Source organism: Podarcis pityusensis (assembly GCF_964106645.2).
Source record: "Podarcis pityusensis genome assembly, chromosome: 8".
In the NCBI taxonomy this organism is placed as follows: Eukaryota; Metazoa; Chordata; class Lepidosauria; order Squamata; family Lacertidae; genus Podarcis; species Podarcis pityusensis.
The window spans coordinates 80,738,165-80,762,098 of NC_138033.1; the positions used below are offsets into that span (position 1 = coordinate 80,738,165).

A 23,934-nucleotide genomic window follows, 5' to 3' on the forward strand; every position below is an offset into this window, starting at 1 on the left:
CCCTCCACAAAGGCACTCATGATATCCATATCAATGTGTCCCTTTTATCCTCAAGACAATTCTGCAGGGTGGTTTAGGATGAGAGTGGGAGCAGCAAACCAGATCACCCAGCAAGTGGTTACTTGAACCCGAGTCTTCCTGGTTTGCAACCACTGCCCTACTATGTCTGCACATCAAGAGAACAATCTGACCATATGGCCAGGAAACAGGGAAGTCTCAGCCCCAGCTGCAGTGCCAGAGAATTACATACCCCTTCCAGATAAATGACCATTGGTGCTTATCTGAAGACGTGTTTCACATATCAATTATAACTGAAAATGTAAACTGGAATTTAAAGCACAGCTGCAATCCTAAGTATGCTTACTTGACAGTTAACTCCATCAACACCAATACGACTTACTTCAGAGAACATTGTGTTTAGGATTAGGAAGGAAGCAACGGGAAATGCACTGAAAGAGAAATCTAACATGTGGGATCATGTGGGTCCCATTCCCAAACACACTTTGCTTGTGTCTCCCCACCCCCATTGTTGTTGTTTTTTCTGACACGTCTGTTGCAAAGTAATCCCCAATTCCCATAAGTGCAACATTAATAAAAGAAAAGCCTTATATCACCAACAGTCCATCCTATAATTAAAAATTAAAGTCTGCCCTGAATTTTGTGCAGCTTGGCAAAGGTGTAAAGGAAGAGGGGGAGGTCCTCGAGAATATATACAGTACTTGGGAACAGCAGCTTGCTACAAGGGTGGGCTGGAAGAAACAGGAGGGTTTTCTCCGCTGCCCCGCTCCTCTCCCATGTCTCATTACTCTTGGGCTGCTGAAATGCTACTGAGCCTGTGGTTTGTTTTTTTTTAGCAGCCTAACAACTACGCTTTCTTTTTCTCTGTTTCCTTCTCCCCGTCCTTCCTCTCCCCTGCACTGCAGCCAACCACGCCTACACCACAATGCGGCAAAAGGGCCGCCTCTGCAGTGGGTGAGCCTCCCGCCCCATACATTCCCTCCCCACTGTTCTGTTTCCCCGGTTCCCTCCCCTTGAGAGGCCACAAAGGGCAGGGCAGCCTTGCATGCAAAAGAGAGAAAAGGGTGTTGCTGGCGGTGGGGGTAGGACGGCTGCCTCCCCCCCCCCCCGTGCTTTCCTGAGCAGCACTTCCCACTTTAGAAACTTCTGGAACCAGGCAGCCAATCTAGGGAGAGGAGGAAGGCAGGAGCCCCCCTGGTTGATGCTCCTAGAGGAGGCAAGTCAAGAGTACCAGGCAAATGCATAAGATACTCGCGCGCTCTCTCTGGGCTCAGCAGTGCCCACAACCACCACGATGCCTCGTCTTCCTCCTCCTCCTCCACATTTCATGATTATTTCAAAACAAAAGCAAAAACAAAGCACACCACGCCAGTTGGGAGGAATGCCTGGCACACTAGCAATGGTGGATTTCAGAGGAGCCTCTTGGAAAACAATAGCCTGCCATTAAAACAAACAAACAAAATCAAAAAGGCTGCACGTTTCAATCCTTTTGAGGGTTTGTCTGCTATGGAATATATATCTCATTCCTTTGCAACGCCAGGGAGTGATTTCTTCTTTTCTCTCTTTTTAATTTTTTTTTTTAAATAAAACCTGCCTCTTTCCTTAGGACAAGCCTGCATCTCAGTGGATTAAACCTGAAAAATAAAAGCCAAATCATTCCTGGATTATGATGATGATGATGATGATGATTTTTTTTTAATTAAAAGGGTTGTGTCTGTCTTTTCGGTATTTTTATTTTTTATTTTTTGGATGGGGGTTTTGCCTCCCCGGCTTTGCCTTTCTTTTAGGATACATTGTAGTTTAAATGCGAACGGAGCGATAACAAAGGTAACAAAGTGTAACGTATGTGAGCTGAAATAGACAGTATTTTAAGGAAGAGGGTTTTTTTTGTTTGTTTGTTTCAAGGGTGTGTTTGTGCGTGTGTGTCCCTTTTTAAACGGTTTTTATTCGTAGGGAGTACTGTAGTGGGTCTGCATTGAATAATAATTAAAAAAAAACAATTAAGATTTCAAGTTTATCCAAGTGCTTTTTTTAATAGCAAAATTGTGTCAGGGAAAGGGGTTGCGGGGGGTAGGAAACAGCATGTTTGTTTTGAGTAAAAAAAATGGGGCTGAATCTGATCACTTTCGCGGTGACTTAAATCCCGGGAAGATCTCGTCTTAGCTAAAAACAAAGGCATTGTTTGTGCAAAGACTCGGGTTGTGTTCAGAGATGTAAACTAGTAATGAAATGGGGGAGGTTAGAATGAACAAGACTTCTTATTTCAGCAGAAAAAAGGAGCCATTTTGGGGGGGGGGTAAGGGACAAATTCCAGATTTAGATGTTAATGTTACAGCGAGGGTGTGTGCTTTTAAACCGAATCAAGAAGTTACAAAGGGGTGTATTCGGACATGGTGTGGCAGAAACGCAGCCGAAAAGCGGGGTTGAAAACGAGGTGGTGAAATTGGATGTGTGGTAAAAGGCTTGTGGGGACGACGACCTGTTAACGACGTTGAGTAAAAGCACGGTGGCTATTTTCAATAATGAACAGAACAAAGTACAACGCTTCCCTTCCAACCCATGCTGGATCGCAGTGGGTAATATGGGGCCTCCATTAAAACACGTATATAAGTATACATTAAGGGGGGGGAGTAGCTGTGCGAATTAAAATTTCGGTAGCATTGCTGCAATTTCAGACGGAGGCAGCGGCCCTTTTATTCGAAATAACTGGAAACGGAAGAAGCGTTCTGCCTTCCCATGTTTTGGGCTTTTTTTGGTTTGTTTTTTTTTACAAACAAACCCGCAGTGCAGCTTTTCCTGCCTTCCTTCCTCACACCGCCCCCCCCCTCGCCTCCACCTTCTCTTCCTTCTTCGTCCTTCTGTGGGCGCCATTTTGTAGCCTCCCTGGGCGGCCATTTTGTGGGCAGAGAGAGGCCGAGAGAAGCCCGCCAAAGGCTTTCTGCGCGTACGCGGCTGCAGTACCCGCGAGAGGCCACCGAGTGGGAAATGAGGGCGCTGCCGCGCTCCTCCGCCACGCGCGCTTTTCGTGAAAACGCGCGAGATCGCTTGAACCAAGCCCTTCCCCACTCCATGGGTGGTTTCCAGCTGAGTTCTCTGGGCAGGGCCATTAAGACCAATGGTCTACTGCAAGCAGAACCAGCATGGGATGCAACCCTTAGTCAGGCGCATTAATTTCTATGAATCTACTCTTGAATTTGGAGTAGCATTGGTTACAAAGTGTTATTAATTGCTCTGTTATTAATTCCCCTCCCCCTCAAAAGAGTTTTACTGGCACACATTGAAAGATTTACAAACGTTTATACCCAATGCTAAACATATTTTTTTATTAAAAAATAAATATTTTAAAAATCTAATCTAAAACAGGAGCAAATAAAGGAAAAAAACCAGAAGAATAAGCCATGAAAAGACTTCAATTACCTCTCTGTCAGCTAAATATAGTAACTTTTCCCAATAATTCACTCAAATTAGCATCATGGAGGTAGCCAGAATTTATGGGGTGGGGGGGCAGATCCAAGCTATCTGCAACACGATTGGTCCTTTTTTTTAGTATTTACTTGATGGGGGGGCAGCTGCCCCTCCCTGCCCATACCCATGGCTGACATCCAACTATTCAAATTTTCTTTAAGCCATTACTTTTTCAGTGTTCAAATATTACATTTTCTCTTTCACGCAAAAAGTCCGTAATAAGTTTCCGATACTTAATAAATGTCAATAATGATTTTTCTCCAATTAAACACGTTAATTTGTGCATATAACAGCTTGCCACTGGGATCATATATTGAAATAATCTTCCATAATCCTTTTCCAATTATGTACCCATTAAGCCTAAAAGAAAAGTTATGGCTTCAATTGAATATTTAAAATATGCTGTATCAATGTCTGGAATCTAAGTTTTCGAGCGTCTTGGAAGCCGAACGATTCAGAACCCGAATGCCGAAAACCCGGAAGTGAATGCTTCCGTTTTTGAATGGGCCTCGGAAGTCAAACAGCTTCCAAGGTGCGTTTCTCCATTTTTCTCAATGGAACTTGCCAACCTCCCATTGCGCCTCAGTTGTCAAACGTTTCAGAAGTCGAACGGTCTTCCAGAACGGATTACGTTCGACAACCGAGGTACTACTGTATTGGTATCCAATATTTTTTAGCCTTTATACCTGTACACCAAACATGATAAAATGTCCCTTCATGTTCTTGACACTTCCAGCAAACATTTGAAACACCTTTATACATTCTAAATAGTTTCTCAGGAGTTAAGTACCAATGATACATCATTTTATAAAAGTTATCTTTAATATCATAACACAGTGTAAATTTTAACCCTTTGGTCCACGTATACTCCCACTGTTCCATCTATATATTATAATCAAAACATTTTGCCCATTTATTCATTCTTAAACTTGGTCTTCTGTTTCAAATTTCAACAAAAGTTTGTACATTTTTGCAATAACATGTTCATAATCTGTGCACAGTTGAATTTCAAAGTCCGCCTTTCCTTGCTCTATACCCAAAGTATTTTTATCCAGTTTAAACCTACTGCTAATTGCATATAAGGAAACCACTGCAAACTATAACTTTTCACTACTAGTTGTTCCCTTGTTTTAGTTTTATAGTCTCCTTCATGCAATTCTAATACAGTAATTCATGGTATGTTGTCTATTTTTCTTTGCCTGTCATCTATTCTCTGTAGAAAGCTTCTTGTGATGAAATCCAGAACAACCCAGGTTTATATTTATTCCAGATTCTTAATATGACATGTCTAATAAAGTGATTTTTAAAATCCACATTAACTTTAACTTTGTCATACCACAAATGTCCATGCCATCCCAACCTTAGGTCATGTCCTTCTATTTCCAAGAGTCTCTTATTTCTCAATGTCATCCACTCCTTCATTCACACTAAAGAACAGGCTGCAAAATACAATTTTAAAGTGGGTGTGCCCAATCCTCACCTTTCCTTTGCATCTTGTAATATTTTAAATTTAACACATGGTTTTTTCCCTTGCCATAAAAACTTGGATAAGTCTTTTCGCCATTGTTTAAATGGTAAGTCATTAGCTATAATTGGCAGTGTTTGGAACCAAAACATCATCCTGGGCAATATATTCATCTTTATCACATAAATTCTCTTCAACAGTGGCAATTTTAATTTCTCCCATCTTAACAAATCTTTTTAAATTTCTGTCCATGTCTTAACATGTCTTGAAACAACATACAATTCATTTGGATAGTGATATCCAAATATTTCAATTTTTCCAATTTGAAATTCAGTTTTCTCCATCAAGGTCTTTTAATCTTCTGTTGTCATGTTCATTTTCTTATGGTTAATCTTAAAACCTGCTAGCATGCCAAATTCATTTAGTTTATTCGTAAGAGTCTCCACTCCCTGTAAGGGGTTTTCCAGAACCATAATCAGATAATCAGCAAAGGTCCATAATTTATAATTTTATTACAAAATCGTTGTCCCAATAATTCTCTCATCTTGTCTAATGTCTCTAAGCAAAACTTCCATAACCAAAATGAAAAGTAAGAGGGACAATGGACATCCTTGCCTTGTCCCCTTCTGTATCTCAGGGTTTTCTCATTTCTCCATTAACAATTCTATGAGCTGTCTGTGATGTATAAAGCAATTTTACCCATTTAATGCAATTATCTCAGAGTTCATTTCTTGCAAAACTCCAAACAAAAATATCCAATTCATGTTGTCAAAAGCTTTTTCTGCATCCAAAGAAATCAACGCAGCTTTGCTTCTCATTATTACAGTTCAAATACTCCAAGATGTCTAAAGCTTTTCTGACATTGTATCTGAATTGCCTTTGAATCCACTTTGATTGTAAATCTTTCTGGGGGGAAAAATCATTGTAAATAACATAGTATTATTCAAGAATGGAATCGGACAATAATTTTTAGTAAGGTCAAATCTTGTCCCTCTTTAGCAATAAGCATAGTGCTGGCCTCTTTCCAGTTATCTGGTATCTTACCATTCTGTAAAATATTGTTCGTTGTAAGGGTTTTAAAAGTTAATCTTCCAAAAAATGATAGTAAACAGCTGATAAACCATCTGGCCCTGGTACATTTATTTTCTTATGGCCTATGACCATAATAAAGATTTGTATAGTACAACTTACTGTAAGTAAAATTGATGAAATGGTTTATTCATAATTTGTGTTATCCATTCTTATAGCATTTCCCTGCAACTTTAGCATCACTTTCCTTTGCCTCTCTTTGCGGTATTTCCCTGGTTTATTCAGGTTAGGTTTTAGGTTAGATTTAGGTTGGAAGAAGTTGGAGGGTATGGAGTTGGAACCCAACAACATCTGGAGGGCCTTACTTGTCCTCCAGCTTTGTGCTCTTTCCCTTAGTTCTAAGGATATTATTAAGCAGTTGCAATGGTAAAAATAATGAACCTTGCCATTTTGTTTCCCATCTGTGCTGGGGCTTTTCTGTGTGAGGTGCTGGCTTCTGTTATGAGGCAAATTAAATGTGCTGCGTTTTGAGGGAAAGTGGCCAAAAACAAAAAAATGCAGGTACATTTTAAATAAATCCTAATAATTTGGATACCACTCTCTCTCTCTCTGTGTAGCAAAAATAAAACCTCAACAACCTCAACCTCAGTCCTTGCCGGACAGCCCATTATATATTATTATATTATAGATTTATATTCCACCTTTTTACAAAGTGACAGGGCAGTGAACAATCTGATACAGCTTTAAAAAAGCATTATAAAATATAATTATACCATCAAGATACAAGTGGTCACTGAGTTTTCAAACTTTGTGTGGTAGATCTGCATTGGAGTCGCATACTACCTGCCTTGGAAACATATGCTTCACAAGGCTGTTCACCTGCCTCCAACAACCAGTTTCACCACACACCTCAATATTTATTTGTTTAAATCATTTATAGGCCTGTCTTCCTTGTGACAGAACCTTCAAATGAACATTAATGTGTGTTTCTCTCACAGATTTTTATGTGAGGTAAATGGAAACTCTTATTCCATCACACACACACAAAAACCCAGAAAGGGAACTGAGGCTGAAGCAAGGTATTTTAAGTTGTGAGGGGGAAGGAGTCTGTCCTAGTTTTCTCCCTGACATACTCTTTATTCAGGGAATTTATTTTCCCTCTTTTCCTGAGGGAACTTTCTTCCAGATGAGCCCCTGCCTCTGCTGCAGACAAAGGATAACTACACTTCAGACCCCAGTTGAAAACTTTGGGTTTTCACTAATGAGGGTGTGGGAGAGGTACAAAGATCCAATAGAACAAAAAACACCTTGGTGGCTATCACGAATTGAAGCTTTGTCACTCAAACCGCTTGGCAAAACGGGGAAGTGGCCTACATATAGAGATCTACTGAGGGATCAAGAAGGGAAATGGAAATTAAAAGAGTACAGTGGTGCCTCGCAAGACGAAATTAATTCGTTCCGCGAGTTTTGTTGTCTTGCGATTTTTTCCGTCTTGCGAAGCACGGTGTCGGGAAAGTTTTGGAAAAGCTTCAAAAATCACCAAAGTCTTTAAAAACCTCAAAAAAGGCTACCACACCGCGTTCTATGAGTTGCTTCTCAAAGTCAAGTCGCAACTGTATTAACGGTGTTAAGAAAAAGGAAACAAACTTGCAAGACGTTTCCGTCTTGCGAAGCAAGCCCATAGGGAAAATCGTCTTGCGAAGCAGCTCAAAAAACAAAAAACCCTTTCGTCTAGCGAGTTTTTTGTCTTGCGAGGCATTCGTCTTGCAAGGTACCACTGTATGAGGAAATCGAAAACCATTTTCAGAGTTGGCTACACTATAGACAACTACATGAGATGTATAAGGAAAGTAATAAGAAAGGGTTTAGTTACACAACTTCCAGATTTCAAAAGGAAGTTATAGAAGAAGAAGGGAAGCTGCTGAAGAAAGCATATAGTATTCTGCTAGAATGGGAAACAAAAGATGAGGAGGTCAAATCAGTCATGATTAAACAGGCATAAGATATAGGACATAACATACAATTGGAGGACTGGGAAAAATTGTGGAAAGTAAATCTGAAATTTACAGATTGTTCTCTTTTAAAAGAAAATTATATGAAAATGATGTACAGATGGTATATCATACCAGTACAAATAGCAAAAATGTACAAAACCGGGTCAAATATATGTTGGAAATGTAAAGAAAAAGAAGGTACTTTTTATCATATGTGGTGGGAATGTAGAGAAATAAAAAAATATTGGGGAAATGATATATAACAAATTGAAAAAAATGTTTAAAATGACATTTGCAAAAAAAACCCAAAAGCATTTTTGTCAGGGATTGTAGGACAAGACCTTCCAAGAAAAATTAAAAACAAAATTATATATGCTACAACAGCGACAAGAGTCTTGTTAGCACAAGGATGGAAGAACAAGGAAATCCCAACGAAAGTGGCATGAAAAATTGACGAGCTATGCGGAATTGGCCAAGTTGACATATAAACTGCGTGACAAGGACAATCGTGACTTCAAGGAAGAATGGGAACTTTTTACAAACTACTTAAAAAGACAACAAAATGACTTGAACTCCTTGGCAGGTTTTGAATAAACATTCACAAATTTATTAGTTGAATATATGATAGACAAGGCAAGAATATGTACAATTTTATAATATGCAGAGAACAATATGTGCAAAGAAACCAGAGAGGGGAGCTGAGGGAAGTCTTGGGGGGGGGGAGAAGGAGGGATGGGGGGGAATAATGTAATTGAATACTTGGATTGATAAACTGTTATGTTGAAATTGTTTAATAAAAATATTTTTTTTAAAGAAAACTTTGGATGGTCATGTCCATTAGGGCTACCACTGGGAGAGGCCAGGCAGTTCTTGTAGAGTTTAGCTCTTTAAAACCTGACAAAATTTGCGCATGTCTAGCCTTTGGCCACATCAGTGAGGTAAAATGAGCAGGACGCCACAGAATATCCAGGGCTTATTTATTAAATACAGAGGTTTCAGTGGCAATTTCTATTTTCTGAGTGATACTGGCATAATTACACTCTGCATTTTTAAAAAATTGCTGCTTACTAAGTTCACCCCCACCCCCATGGTCAGTTAAACATTTTTTTATTTCAGGTATTTATTATGAGTTTTTAACTGATTTTATCTATATTGTATCTGTTGAGTTTGATATACACCGATCAAAGACAATTGTAATTAAGAGAATGTAAACTAAACATAAAACTATTTTCTCTCACCACTACTTTAAGCTGAATGTTTTTGAAGGGGCCAAGCGGTGCTTTTTTCTGGAAAAAAGGTGCAGGAACTCGCCACAAAGTTTGTTTGTTTGTTTACTGTGGGCCCAGTCACAGTGCTAATCCCCTGGGCAGTGGATAAATGTAAGATATAATTAATAAACTCAAGCAGACAATGATTTGGATTAGAAATGGCCATGACTTTTATTACATATATAGGTGGATTTTTAGCAAAGGCATTGGGTGTATATCCGTTCCAGCCTGCCTACCCCACAAAAAGACCCCCAAAAAATATTATTTAAATTTTTTAAGTTAAGGCGACTCAGTTCCCCTGAGCTCTTGCTCAAAAAAAACACACCCCGGGGCCAAGTCTGTCTGGAGTTTGTTTAGACGCACAATTCTGCCTTCACCGAAGAAAAATGCTAAAGGTGGGCAAGCGGTAACATTTTTTAACATGATGAAAAAGTGGCAGCCACTGTCTGCTGAACCCCAGCTATGCTCAGCTTCTTAAGTCTGCAGTCCTACACACACTAACCCCATTGAGCCTAGTGTAACTTACTCACAAGTAAACATACATAGGCACCTGCCACTCCTGATCTTACACAATGCTAAGGAGATGAATACTGTTGTTTCACACGTACCAAACATGTCAAGGCACGTGCAGAAGACAGATTTGAAGAGACCCAGACTGCACCCTGGGCCCACCCTCTTGCCTTAAGACACCCAAAGGATGGTTGCCAAGAATGGTTTTTTAATCTACTTTACCCAATCTGGGGCATTTACGCAAACACCCAAAAGGGCATGCCAGGAACAGCCCTATTTTAGGGATTTCCAATTGCTGGTGGCAAAGGACCCCTCTCCAATTGCGCTGGCAAAATACCTCGATCCAATTCCACACTAGGGTTACAAGTGCATCTTCTTCCAAGTATTGCATCAAGGGGACATTTCAAAAGAAATGCTGGTCGGTCCGTAACCTTTCGTGAAGTGATTAGTTGTATTAACATGTAACAGTGGTATGATATTGAGGAATAAAAGGCTAGAGTGTCAAAGCTGGGGTGGTAAGCACAGACCTGCATATCTATTTTCAGAAACATTATTTAATAACTCCTTGCAGTATCAAGCCCCAACAGCTTTATCACAGCAACAACTGTGTGCACTGAAAACTTAGGGCGACACTGAGAAATAATTGCACCTGTTTCTCTTCATTCAAGACCTGATTATTGCCCCACCTTTCTGTCATCCGTGTATTTATTTTTGTCTCTCTTAGTCTGCATCTGTAATAATGGGATAGGATGACAGAAAAAATGACCTACTTTACTAATTAGATATAAAGAACTCTTTGAGATAATGCGCACGGTAAGCTTTCAGCTTTTAGAAATGGTGCCTCAGCGAATGTGTTTTTTTATGCCATGAAAAAGCAATAAGGAGACATTACCTGATCAGTCTGTGATATTAGAGCCATGGTTCTTCTGTTTTTGTGATCTCATGTTTTTAATATTTTGGAAATCCATTTATCTGTTCAGTATACATCTCTTAAGATATCTCACATCATATCCGGAGATCAAGTAGGAGGTTTTCATCTATGTTTGGATACAAATGGATGACAAAACCTTTCAAAACTGCCGATTTTAACCAATGATTTCAAAACTGCCCTGTTTTATTTTTATTTTATTGTTTCTTAGTATTACTGAGCAACGCTGGATACAAGGTTGCTGGTTTCTTGTATTTGTATCCATTTAAATTGGGAATTGCAATCACTGGCAATGTAACAACAGTCTTTGAATGGCCTCCGAGAGCGTTCCCTTTCCCCCTCATTCATTTGCTCCAGTCTGGGGTCCTCTCTTTCTCTCCCCCAGTATCCAATTTCCTTCCCCAGTGGGCACTTTTGCTGGTATATCTGCCCCTCAAGTGACATGGGCAGGGCACAGTGAGACTGTGGCCACAAGCAGAAGATGAGGCCAGCACATCTGTTTCGAACTGCAATTCCCAGCAGGTCAGCATGGTCATTTTGGACTAAAACTCCCAACAGCCCCAGACAGCATGACTGGACAGATGTGAGTAGTCCAAAATACCTTGAGGGCTCCAGGTTGGGAAAGGCTACAGCATACAGTTTGGATCCCTGTAGCATTCTCACCTTGTATTTTTAATTGATTTAACCAGAAAATCACATAATGGCATTATAGGATCCATTTACAGTGGTACCTCTGGTTATGTACTTAATTCATTCCAGTGGTCCATTCTTAACCTGACACTGTTCTTAACCTGAAGCACCACTTTAGCTAATGGGGCCTCCTGCTGCTGCCGCGCCAATGCCGCGCGATTTCTGTTCTCATCCTGAAGCAAAGTTCTTAACTCGAGGTACTATTTCTGGGTTAGCGGAGTCTGTAACCTGAAGCGTATGTAACCTGAAGCGTCTGTAACCCGAGGTACCACTGTATATATTTGCTTGTAACATCAAAACAGAAGAAAGCCATTGCATTTGAAGTCAGGTTTAATCAAGTTCGCGTATATGTGTGGTAATTTTGATGCCAGCTACGGCTTCCTGATATTGTTTCCAGAGGGGAAAAACTCAAGTGAACATCAGCGCAGTCCAGCAGACAGACAGGAAAGATATCAAAAGCATACAAAAATCATAATAGTCATAACAATCCCACACCCCGTACATTGTTTCCGTGCATTTAAACAACTGATTGGTACAAATATATTTATATGATTAAGACTGCAAAACAATTTTTGATACCGTGACAGTTTCAGGCTAAAATGAAGGTGGAAAGACCCTCTTCCCCATACCTAATAAATAGCCTTTGCCAGAACCTGCTATTAAGGTAGTGTTGCCTTGTGCTGCCCCCTGGCGGATAAGACGTGTGTTAATGGGCTGGGCAAGGTGCCTTCAGTGTGCACAAGAAAGTGTGCATATAGACACATACAGCCTTAAAGTTTTATCAGGCAAAATGAAACATTTGCCCAGGTTGATACTGGTGCAAGCATTTGAGTCACAATTAGGTGTTTCTCAGAGATTGGTCCTCCAAGCAAAACCAAAAGTATCACACAATAAGGTGTGATAGTCTTAATTTATACATTAACAACACAGCAAATCTACAGATGGCAAGGCCCAGTTTATAGTCCTTTGCTTGTGGTGTGTTCTGTATTTGCTCAAAAGCAGGCTTGCCTTCATGACCACATCACATGTTTTGAGCCTTGCCACTGAGATCTGGTCCTGGAGCTTAGCCTTTCGCCCACAGATTAAGCCTGATGCATTTGTGAGGTCACGACACACCTGAATTTGTTCCAGGCCTCACCTCCTTCCTTATCACCTCTTCAAGCAAGGTGGATGACAGCTGGGAATGCGGGCTTACATTGTTAAAAGACCCTGTAATAAAGCTTCCTAACAACTTACTGCTCAGTTCCCTCCAGAGATCTCCCAGACAGAGGTGATCCTAAGACTTATATCCCCCATGCTCAATGACAAGAAGCTATACTCTCAGCCCTGCCATGGGATTTCAGATAGGGCTCTGAAGAACAGGGAGGGAAACATAAACCCAGGAAAAGAAAGGTGCTTGTAAGGTTCTGCTGCTTTTATACCAATAGTCTTGCTCCCAACAGCCTTGAGGCTTTGCTGGACTGACGAAGCAAAAGGTAGGGAATAAATCCCAAGTAAAGAAGTTTGGAATCCATCAACCACCTTGCAGCTGAGCTACACACACATCCATACCGTGTTCTGCTGGCTGAAAAGAGTTCCACACATTATATATCTAGCAATTGGCCCTCTTTGGAAAAAGATGCTCATATATTACACCAGTGGAAAGCAACTGGCAGCCTGCAGGGGGGGAATCCCGCCCATAGATGATTGACAGTTGACCACCTTTCACATGTGCCCTCTAGTGGTAAAAAAAACCCCTTCTCCTGGCTCAGTCTCTCTCCCAGGAGAGGCATTGCACTGCTACAGGCTGTTACAGCCAAGGCCACTGGAAGGAAGAACAATACGGTAGGGGGAGATTCCTATAACTCCACCCTAGACTTTTAGCCAGCCTTGTTGCCAACCTTTGCATTACACACAACCCCAGGACTAATCCCCAACACTGAAAGGTTCCCCCACCCCACCCCAAGGCTCAGTTGAAAGTTAACAGGAGAGGCACAAACGGGGACGTCCAAATGCTCAAGCACACCACTGCCTGGTTCCTGCGCTGCAGCGTCTGGAAATATGCTTGTGATTCATTTGCTCAGCAAGATGATTCTTCAGTGTGTCTGATGTGGCAGGACTTGCAGAGGAGGTGGCTTCCCAGAGGGTAGCAGCCCTCTTCTGTGGGTTCTGGGGACAGCAAGACCCAACATCTCTGCAGAATGAAAGGAACAAATAGAGTGTTTGTCTGTGGTTAGCGTCCCTTTATGGGTAGGGTTGTAGCTCTGTGGCAGAGAACCTGCTTTGCATGCAGAAGGTCCCAGGTCCAATCCCCGCTGGCAGCAGCCCCAGGTTGGGCTGGGAGAGACCCCTGCCTAAAACCCCAGAGAGCCATTGCTGGTCTGACTAAATATAAGACAGATTTCTGTGTTCCTGGGTCACAACAGTTTAAAGCTATTTGTGCAGACCCTCTCTATACAGATCCCAAACACTCACACCTTATTACCAGTGTTAGAAACTGAGATATGAAAGCTAGGAGCTAAATGGCACCTTAAACCTAGGTTATGGGCGCAGTAACAGGATGTCTAGGCGCACTTTTTTATAACAAGAATACAAAGCTAAAAATTAATGAACTGCAGCTAAAATATTATGTTCATTTTTCACGTGCTCTAGTTCTTCCCTTGCCTACCCCCTAATATTAATATTAAGAGGGTCTCTTCTCTAGTCTTCAGAAACTAGCTGGAAGTGGGGAGGCAGAAAAAGGACCTCTTTTCCTTCCATTCTGCAGTTTCAGTCTGAAATCTTAGGTGCAGTACTGCACCGAGAGCTCAGAAACTGCCCTAATGAAATTCCCTGTCGCAAAAATGTGTATAGAACAATGGAAGTTTCGAACACTGCTTATTACCTATTTACTAGTCCTTCAAACACAGCTGCAGTGCATTTGTTCATATGCCCCCTCTTTTGTTATAAAGGAAGTATCCATAATATTTTGTCTTGTTCACATTCATTTGGTGAGCTGCAACTTGGGAGTCCTGGAGATGTCGGGACCTTTCACATTCAAAATGGATGCTCCACCACTGAGCTGAGCTGCAGTCCTTCCCCTGATTCTCCACCTCTCTCTGTTATTCCTCGTTTACTTTTGATGTACAGTGGTGCCTCGCAAGACGGAAAGAATCCGTTCCGCGAGTCTCTTCGTCTTGCGGGTTTTTTCGTCTTGCGAAGCAAGCCCATTAGCGGATTAGCGCTACAGTATTAGCGGCTTAGCGGGCTTAGCGGATCAGCTGATAAGCGGCTTAGCGATCAGCTGATAAGCGGCTTAACGATCAGCTGATAAGCGGCTTAGCGATCAGCTGTTAAGCGGCTTAGCCGATCAGCTGATAAGCGGTTTAGCGGCTTGGGAAAAAGGGGGGGGAAAGGAAAAAAACCCCACAGGAACTCGCAAGACATTTTCGTCTTGCGAAGCAAGCACATAGGAAATTCGTTTTGCGAAGCACCTCCAAAACGGAAAACCCTTTCGTCTAGCGGGTTTTCCGTCTTGCGAGGCACCACTGTATGACTGAAAACCTTTGAACAGTACTTGTATTTCACATTTTAAAGAATGGCACCCGCCTTCAAACTTGGCTCGTGGTGATGATCTTGGTTAGTCTCCCTCCCACACTGCATGACCTCAGCCATTGGACACCAAACCCTCTCCCAGGCTTACTTCACAGCGGTAGCAGTCCTCATGGAAGTTTTGCCCCATGCACTCTATCTTGTACGAGTCCCTTCCGTCACTGGGGATAATGGGCCTCTCACAGGCACTGCACACAGAAGCGTACTTCCTGAAGAGGGAAAAGACAGATTGTGACTGTGATTCCCTCTGCATGTCCATGGCACAAACTTTATCTTATTTTATTTTTTTTTAATGATATTTATTAAAGTTTCCCAAAGAAAGAATCACATCAACAAAAAAGAAAAATTCAAGAATAAAAAGAAAAATACACAATGCAAAATACAAAAAGAAAAAAGAAAAAACAGTTAAAAACAAGTCCATCTTTTCATCACTACTTTTACATTTACTTGTTTCCCGGACCTCCTCATACCTCCCTCTTTTGTATTCCAATTCAGTTTGTTAGTCCAGCAATTCCTTTCCCTCCTTTTTAATCCCAATCCTTAATCTTAATATAATATAACATTAAATTTTTACCTATTAAAAACCAATTTTTCCATTCTTTTAACCTTTTTAATCCTGATCCTTAATCTTGATATATTTATAACTTTAAAGCCTGTACAGCTAGAAGCCACTTAATTTCAATCCAACATCACTCTAACATTCATTAATTTTGCAATATTTCTGTAAATAATCTTTAAATTTCTTCCAATCTTCTTCCACCAACTCTTCTCCCTGGTCACGGATTCTGCCAGTCATTTCCGCCAATTCCATGTAGTCCATCATTTTCATCTGCCATTCCTCCAGGCACAAACTTTATCTTATCCCAAATACTTCTTAAACTCTGCGTGCTTTGTGTGCGTCACTCAGGGCACCCCAGACGTCAGCTTCGTTGGTATGAGGAAAAGGAGATCAAATCCACCATTCAAGAAGTGCTTAGTTCTTATCGCCATACCTGTAGAAGTCATCCAGGCAATGCACAGCATCGTCGTCGCCAACAGCAAAGACCTCGTCGCCAATGGCCCGGTGGCATACGACACAGGTGAAGCACTCCGGATGGAATCCATGGCCCATGGCCCGCACAATTTGGTTCACGATTAAGGCCTGGCACTTTCTACACTTCTCCAGGGTGTTCTGGGAGGGCAGGATGTATCCGGAATGAAGCAGAGAGATGTTAGATGCAGATTTTCAGTGTCCTGATTGAAGGAGGTCAATAGCATGCATTCTGATGCTTTCCTCAAAACACTCAGTGTGTAAGACACCCCGGGTTGTATCCAACCAAGACCTACTCAGAGTAGACACACTGCACTGCAGGGGGTTGGACTAGATCAGGCATTGGCAAACTCGGCCCTGCAGTTGTTTTGAGACTACAATTCCCATCATCCCTGACTACTTGTCCTGTTAGCTAGGGGTGATGGGAGTTGTAGTCCCAAAATATCTGGAGGGCCGAGTTTGCCTATGCCTGGACTAGATAACTCTTGGGGTACCTTTCAACTCAACAATTCTATTAAATGAATCTAAGTAAGTTATGGCCATTAACTTCAATGGATTTACTTTGAGGAGGATTTACTACCCTCCCCATTAAAAACCGTAAGCCATAAGCCTGGAATCTACAAACAAACACTAATGGCACCAGGCCTCCTTCTCTGGGGAGACTATTCCACAATCAAGGAGCTACCACTGAAAAGGCCCATTCTCATGTTGCCACCCTCCACACCTCTTTTGGAGAGGGCACACAAATAAGGTCCTTGGGTGTCTTGTGGACCTTGAGCCACAAAGCAGGGGAGAGGAGAAGAGGCAGAGATATGTACCTGGTAGCAGGCAACACACAGGGGCCGTCCCTCTTTCTGGTAGTAGCGCTGCCCCACCAGGGCACTGTGACATGTTCGGCATGTGAAACAGTCAGCGTGGTACTGTTTGTTCATCGCCTCAAGCGTGGGAGTCCCAGGAGAGATGTTTTTGTGACAAAAGGCACAGATATCTGGAAAAAAGAATCACATGCGCTTCCATCCAACAAAATTTTACTCATAGCAGACCCAATTAATGGGCTAAGCTAGTAGTGGACATTAACTTCAATGGGTCTACTCTGAATAGGATCAGCACTGGATACAATCCTGTATGTTTAGAGCCAGTGCTTCCCTTTCCCAAGGTCAGTCCATGGAACCTTTGCAAAGAGTATCACCTTGGAAATACAGGTGACTCTCAACATGGGTGTTATGTTCTGGGGATCACATGTAAAACCAAAACTGCACATGGTCAAAACACATTGGTTTCAATTGCAGGTAGGATTGCCAAAGTCATTTTTCCTGGACTCTTGCTCAATTTCCACCCCCTTTTTAATTTTTTTGCTTAGTACGTAAAGCTACACACACACACTAATTAAATGTGCATAAGTTGTGAGTTACCTGTAATAATTCTATGGAGTCCCCAAAAGAACCGATTTCTACACATACATATTCCTTCTTGGTGTGCAGTTTATTCTCACCTTTTGCAACAGTATTCTCCACCTTCCTCTCTGTCTGATGCTCACCAGCCCAACCAAGGGTTGAAGTCAGAATTTTAGGTTGCCTCAGTTCTGCTGCAAAGGTTGAAGTTGTCTAGAAAACAGGAAGAAGTAGACTAAGGCAGGCTGAGCACCTTCACGATATATTTCTGGGTGGCAGAGGTTAGCTTCAAAGGTATGAGCAAATGAACTACAACTGATGCTTTTAGGGGCTCTTGTGCCTTTAGTGAAAAGTTTACTTTTTGCAAGTTCAGACCACTTTATTGCTTCCTGTTGATCATGGTAGAAGATTAATAGCCTCTTTTAACAACCTCAGTGTCAGTTTCTGTCCCTGGGGTCAAGCAGGGGGAGCTTTACTAGCAACCCCTCTCTTTCTTTTTAAAAGATTAGACAACCTTTGCTAAATGGGACTTATTTGTGAACAAACATTGCAGAAGGATCTTTGCCACAAGTAGAGATATTGCTGGATAACATAGACTTATATTAAATATTTGTGTAGATGTTCTAATTCAGCTTCCAGCTAATTGTAGGAAAACAATGCCTCAGCAAGGTTTAAGGGCTCAAATAAGGAAGCAACTATCGCCTGGGTCCTCGATAATAACAAAGAGAACAAGCTGATATTAAGTCATGTGGAACCAGCCCAAGAGAGAAGAAACTACCCACTTATTGCATTAAAAAGTGACTGTCCAGATAGATCCTTCAGCAGAAATAAGGTGGTTACCTGCAAGGATGTGGGGGAAACTGATGTTTGTGTCTGGAGATCAGGACCAAGTGTCTCCACTGAGAAAGGTTTAGAACATGGTGGTGGTGGAGGAAAGATGCTATCCAGGCTAGGGTCCACTGCATTACAGGACAGGACGGGAGGAGTTGGCAAGGCAGAACAACCTGAAACAGACACAGAACGACAGCTGCCTTAAGGACTCAAAACTTGGTTTAATCATCTTTGTACATTTTAAAAACAAGAGGTTCAGCAACTCAAACTTGTTCAGAAGATATGCTAGGAGATACCAACAAACCCCAACCCCTACTGCTTAACCCTAGATAGTGTGGGAGGCTAAGGGGTTACTCTTAAACATACTCTAAACAAGCTGAGGGGTCATTATTACTCTCCCAGATGCTGATGCCCAGAACTGAAAGCAGGAAGGGGCCACAGGTCAGCGGTCGAGCCGCTGTCTTGCATGCAGAAGGCCCCAAGCTGAATCCACAATGACATCACCCAGCAGGGCTGAAAAAGACTCCTTGCCTAAAATCCAAGACAGCTGCTGCCAGTCAGAGTAGACCATTCTGAGCTAGAGGGAACAAAGGTCTGACTCTGTCAAATGCAGCTTCCTCTCTTCCTACTACACTCTATGAAGGTACAGTTAAGGCCTACTGCTAGCACTATGCAAACACCTATAGGAACACAGAAAGTTGCCTTATTCCAAGTCAGACCATCGAGTCCACCTAGCTCAGTATGGCCAACACTGACTGGCAGCAATTGCTCTCTAGGGTTTAAGGTAAGGGATCTTTTCCCTATCCTACCTGGAGATGCTGCCGCCAGGGATTGAACCTCTGCAACAGAGCTACAGCCCTTAGTTGAATGCTTGTATTTTTAATTGATTCACACTCCTGGCTCTGGATATGGGCTCCTCAGCTGAGCCTTGGCTAAAGGGAGCCCTTCCAGGACAAGGGTCTTGGCCAGCTGTCCTCCTGTCCTCTCTGTGCTTCCCCTGCACCTGGGACAGACTACGGCATCACTTCACTGTGATTTCAGTTCCTCTCACCTCCATTGGAAACGCCCACTGTCCCTCCGTAGCAGCCTCTGCTCCCTTTAACAGCACCAGAAGATGTTTGGATCAGGGAGGGAGCAGCAGACTTCAATGCCTCCTTGGAGAGTCTGTTGCTGGGTGGAAGTTGAGTCCTCTGTGACTTTGCTTCACTTCTCACCATGTGGTCCCTCCTGGGTGGAGTGAGGGTGATGAAGATGGATGAGGCAATCCGTTTCTCCACCTTGTTGGACAGCATTTTCTCCTGGGACAAAGAAAAGAGGCAGAGATGTTTGGGGTTGTGGTCCTGCAAGACCCCATTCCCAGAATCTTTCCATCCCTCCAGCGGTTTGGTTATTTGAGGGGCTCGAATGAGCAAGTGAGAGAATGACATGGTGGGAATGGGTGGGGAAATTTGGGTCTGGGAGAGCCTACTTCCACCCCCATCTCCTGCTGCAGGCTCTGTGAAGCCACTAGCCTCACTTTTTACATCTGCAAAACGTCAACAGCTGCATTATGGCGAAAGCTGCATTTTGGGCCAAAATTGCTCAACCAATGCTCCAATATAAGTTTGTTCCCTGTCCTATATGAATTGTGCATGTTACAGCAATTTTGCAATCACAGAATTGTAAAGCTGGAAGGGACCCAATAAAAGGAATCAAAATTAATTTGCATACTTGTGTTCTGTTGCATGTGGCAAAGGAAGGCAAAGGGCAACATTTCCCTTCTTGTTTCCTTTTCCATCCTCCCAGCTCCACCAGGCATTGCCCACGGAGCGGCCCATTTCATGAACACAGCTTAAAGAGGACAGGGAGCATTGCCTTTTTGGAACATGAAAGTTGAGAGTCTCAAGATGCTGGGTCCAACGACAGCAGATGCACAAACAAAACAAACCTACCATGCACGAAAAACGCTTCACAAAATTTAAAGCAGAATAAAGTGGGAAGCAATCAATAACACCACAGAGCAGTCACTGCAAAACAAGAAGCCATTTCTCCCTTTGGCACTTCTGTGCACCAACCTTCCTTCCTCCTTTGCTTCAAAAAAATCTTCATTCCTGGGAGCAGGGAAGGAAAGGAAAAGCTGTTTCTCTGCAGCAGAACAAGACCTGACAGACCTGGGAGCAGCGTTTCAACAGGAGCCCTGACGTGTAGCCAGCCAAGGGATTGCCACAGCCCAGTCCTGAGGCAGCTGCTCTGAGCCACAGCTCTGCCTCATCACCATCCCACAAGGAATGGGGCGGAAGCGATAAGGAAGTGGGCAAAGGGCAGCCCTGCTTCAGGCAGGTGCTGGCTCTGAGGCTCGTCCCCAACGCCCAGGCTGTGTCTGCAGCAGTGGAGCTGAACAGCCTGGTCTTTTTTTTACTCCTACCCCTCTATAACTTGCTAAAAGCATTCCTAACGCTTCCCCCTACTGGGGTGGCATGTGAAAGTTTGTGGTTATGCATAATTCTGCTCTCCTGTGCAGAATCGGGGGGGGGAGGGGGGAGGCTGCTGCCAGTTTAATTAAATACTTTACCTGTCCCCACCCAAATAAGAGGGAGCCTGACCTTCTAATTAAACAAGCAGGACACGCCATGCCTTGGGGTCTTCAGGCTTCTCTGGGCGACCATGGAAGATTAACCTGGACACCTCTTTTATCTTTCTGTCCCCTGCCACCCATAATTTCTGGCATTCCTCTTGGCTTCTCTCCAAACTCCTGCACCTCAAGGCTTGCAGCTCTGGCTGGCTCAAGGACCCACCATGGCTGTCTCTTTAGACTAGATGCCTCCCTCATTTTCTGGGGGAGGCTACTCTGGAGCAGGGAGGGGCTATGAGGAGGGAGGAGCCATTTGTCAATTTTGGTTTATCTCAATTCCTCATTTTTCCAATATTAAATTCAGTTTTCCACATTTCCACACCAGTTTGCAATATTTCTTAAGAAGTCTTCATGGGAATTCATAAGCATGTTAGTGTGAATTTCTTCTGTAATAGATGTGTTTGTATGCCACACTGCTTAATAAATGTATTTCCGCAAAACAATATTTATAATGCTACTCTGGATATTTGCTGGTTGGATGCATATATTCTTAGCTGGAGAGCTGCACTGCAAATTCTGGAGAGGTGCAAATTATGAGGGATTGCTGTGTTTCGGTTTACAAATTGTTTCAGAAAGTGTGAATTAGGTAAGTTCACCTTTAAATGTGAACTGAATTGAATTTTCTGTCCCTGTCTAGCTATGATGGCCAAAAAAATAGACCCCTTCCTCTCCAGCCACTAATTCTATTGTAACACTTTGGCTTGCAAAGGACCTAATGCTATATTGGCTGTGAAGAGCAGAATAAACACAATAAATGTACAAAGCAACATCATCATTATTATTATTGCAAGAGGATACAAAAAAATAAGATTCTGAAGGTGCTAGAGAGGTGATGCTCTGCCTTGCACCCTTGCCTACAACCAGCCTGCGGGGGGGGGGGGGTGTCCCATTTTCAGGATGAAGCCTCCAACACATTGGTGGAAAGCCAGCCACTTCCTCATCTGCCAATGGAAGAAGGCCTTTCTGCCTTGCCATACCTCACAGCATGCACCCCATGTCTACTTGGGAATAATTCCCCTTTGTATTCTGTGGGGCTTCCTCCCAGGAAAGAGTGCCTTGGATTGTAGCCTCTGCCTCTAGGACAATATTGGAGACACAAACTTCTAAGCTGAACATGCAAGCTATTTTCGTTTTCAAAGTGCAGAGGTTTTTCACCTCAAGACAACCAACACCTTCACTTAAACAAGGGTACCTAAGTTATCACCTTACCAGGCTCACAGTCCTGGCAAGCAAAAGCTAGAGTTTCCCTTTACCAGGATCATCACGCAAGCAGAGGGTCCTGACAAGGCCACCCCCCAAAAAAGAGAGGAAACGAGGCACAAGAGTTTGCAACGCTAACGTTTTGTAGGGAGAACTGGAGTGGGGACAGTCATGCTAGGTATCAAGACAGCCATAGGCTTTCTTTGGGTAGGGGTTTGTTTCGGTGGGGGCCACTCCCTGCACCGAGGCTGTATCTGTGGAGGAGGAAGAGGCGCCCCCAGTGGCGGACCTACATTTGTGGGAGGGGTCCCTGAAGCTTGAACTGTTATGCGGGCCCCTTTGCAACCAGCAGCAAGGCTTGGGTAACCACTGTTATCTTCTTCCACGACGGATCACCACACCTTGGCAACATCTGTGCAAACTTTGGGATCGTTGAAATGCATCCAGCAAAAAAAGAAATCCATCAAACTTGGCCTACTAGACCCAAATCTTAGAAGCAATGTAGACTAAATGGGGGCCCCTCCAGGATTGGGGGCCCTGAATTAGTTTCATCATAGTAGATCCACCCCTGGGCGCGCGCCCCCCCATCTCCGCCCTGGCTCCCCAAAAGTCCTCCGGGACATTGAATGGGGCAGCTCCCGGCTGGATGGCGAGGCACGCAGGGCTGTGCCCACGGGCGCCTCCTGCAGGGGGAGGCCCCAAAGAGCGGGAGACCCGCCGCGCCCTGCTCAGCGGTGCGGGAGCTCCCTCCAGCACCCTTCTTTTCTGGCGGGCCGGGGAGGCTGCGGAGGGCCACCGACAAGGGCGCCGGACACCCTTGGATGCCACCCTACCTGGATCCGTGGCAACGCTGGTCCGGCCACTTGGTACCTGCCCGGCGCAGCGGAGAGGGGCAGGGAGGGAGGCGTGGGCCAACGGAGAGAGAGAGGGAGGCGGGCCGGGCTGGCGGCCCCCGGCTGATCTCGCCCCGGTCCCCGGGAGGGAAGGGTCTGCTGCCCCCGCCTGCTGCGTCCTGCTCGCCGTCCTCGACGGGCGCCGTCTGCCCGCTTCCCGCCCCTCCTCGAACAAAAGGTGGCCCCGCCCGCGCGCTCCCCGCGCGCCCCGCCCCTCCCTCTTCCCGCTACCTACCTGGGTCCGGGGGCTCCCCTCCTGCAAGCCCACCCCTTTCTCCGGCAAGCTCCCACATGCCGGCCCGGCCCGAGGTGGAGAAGCAGCCCGCGCCAGGCAGCCAGATCAGGCCACCCAAAAACGGGGCGCCAGAGGTCGGCTGCCTCTGCTACTGACTGGGGGGTAAGATGCAGCCGCATCGGGACTAGTAGTAGCCACGGAGAGCCTTAGCCCCCACCCCCCTCGGCATTTGCGCTTTTGGAAGTCCTCTCCCCTAAGGCCATCATAAAAGACTTGCGCCTCCCTTGGACCAAAAGTGAGTCCAGCTAGGCCAGCGTCTTAGGAGCCAACACATACGGACCAGGGTCCCTTTGCGCACCCCCCTAAAATATTTAGGCATTGCTATTCAAATGGTGTGTGTGCACTGAGTCATGTGATCGATTATGCAGGTTGGGGCTTACCTGGGCCCCCCAATATTTTATTCCAAGTTGGCACCACTGCCCCCAAAGACTTCTCCTGGACACACTCACTGATACCCGCCCACACATGGGTATCCAGGCCCTGCTGTTGAAGCCAAGAAAAATAGGTTTAAATTCTCTGAACCCTCTCTAGCCCAGGGGCTGCAAAACTTTTTGGACCTGGGGGCGCATTTGAAATCCTAAGAAACACTCACAAGCACCGCCATTTCACAGAACGAAAACTGGCAATCCTCAGACCACAGAAAACCTCCTACACCAGGCATAGGCAAAGTCGGCCCTCCAGATGTTTTGGGACTACAACGCCCATCATCCCTAGCTAAAAGGACCAATGGTCAGGGATGATGGGAA

The 23,934-nt window shown here is 44.0% G+C and overlaps 1 protein-coding gene and 1 long non-coding RNA gene across 4 annotated transcripts; one reads left to right on the forward strand and one right to left on the reverse strand.

Annotated features, from left to right (window-relative positions):
• Window positions 1-652: 652 nt before the first annotated feature.
• On the forward strand, window positions 653-9,146 carry LOC308482535. The gene is made up of 2 exons (XR_013989313.1): window positions 653-2,594; window positions 8,356-9,146. It is a non-coding gene; the product is annotated as an uncharacterized lncRNA (long non-coding RNA).
• A 2,533-nt stretch (window positions 9,147-11,679) lies between these two features.
• On the reverse strand, window positions 11,680-23,043 carry FBLIM1 (filamin binding LIM protein 1). Of its 3 annotated transcripts, none has more exons than XM_081015685.1 (8): window positions 22,834-23,043; window positions 19,241-19,487; window positions 18,199-18,362; window positions 17,460-17,571; window positions 16,786-16,955; window positions 15,930-16,108; window positions 15,029-15,146; window positions 11,680-13,540 (listed from the first exon to the last, which is right to left on the reverse strand). In XM_081015685.1, exons 2-8 carry the CDS (start codon window positions 19,479-19,481, stop codon window positions 13,427-13,429), a joined length of 1,098 nt encoding a protein of 365 aa, XP_080871811.1. In that variant the 5' UTR covers window positions 19,482-19,487; window positions 22,834-23,043; the 3' UTR covers window positions 11,680-13,426. The 3 variants fall into 3 exon arrangements, with proteins under 3 accessions (XP_080871811.1, XP_080871812.1, XP_080871810.1); XM_081015686.1 differs by lacking the exon at window positions 22,834-23,043 and adding an exon at window positions 20,244-20,378; XM_081015684.1 differs by lacking the exon at window positions 22,834-23,043 and adding an exon at window positions 20,121-20,254.
• Between the last annotated feature and the right edge of the window lie 891 nt (window positions 23,044-23,934).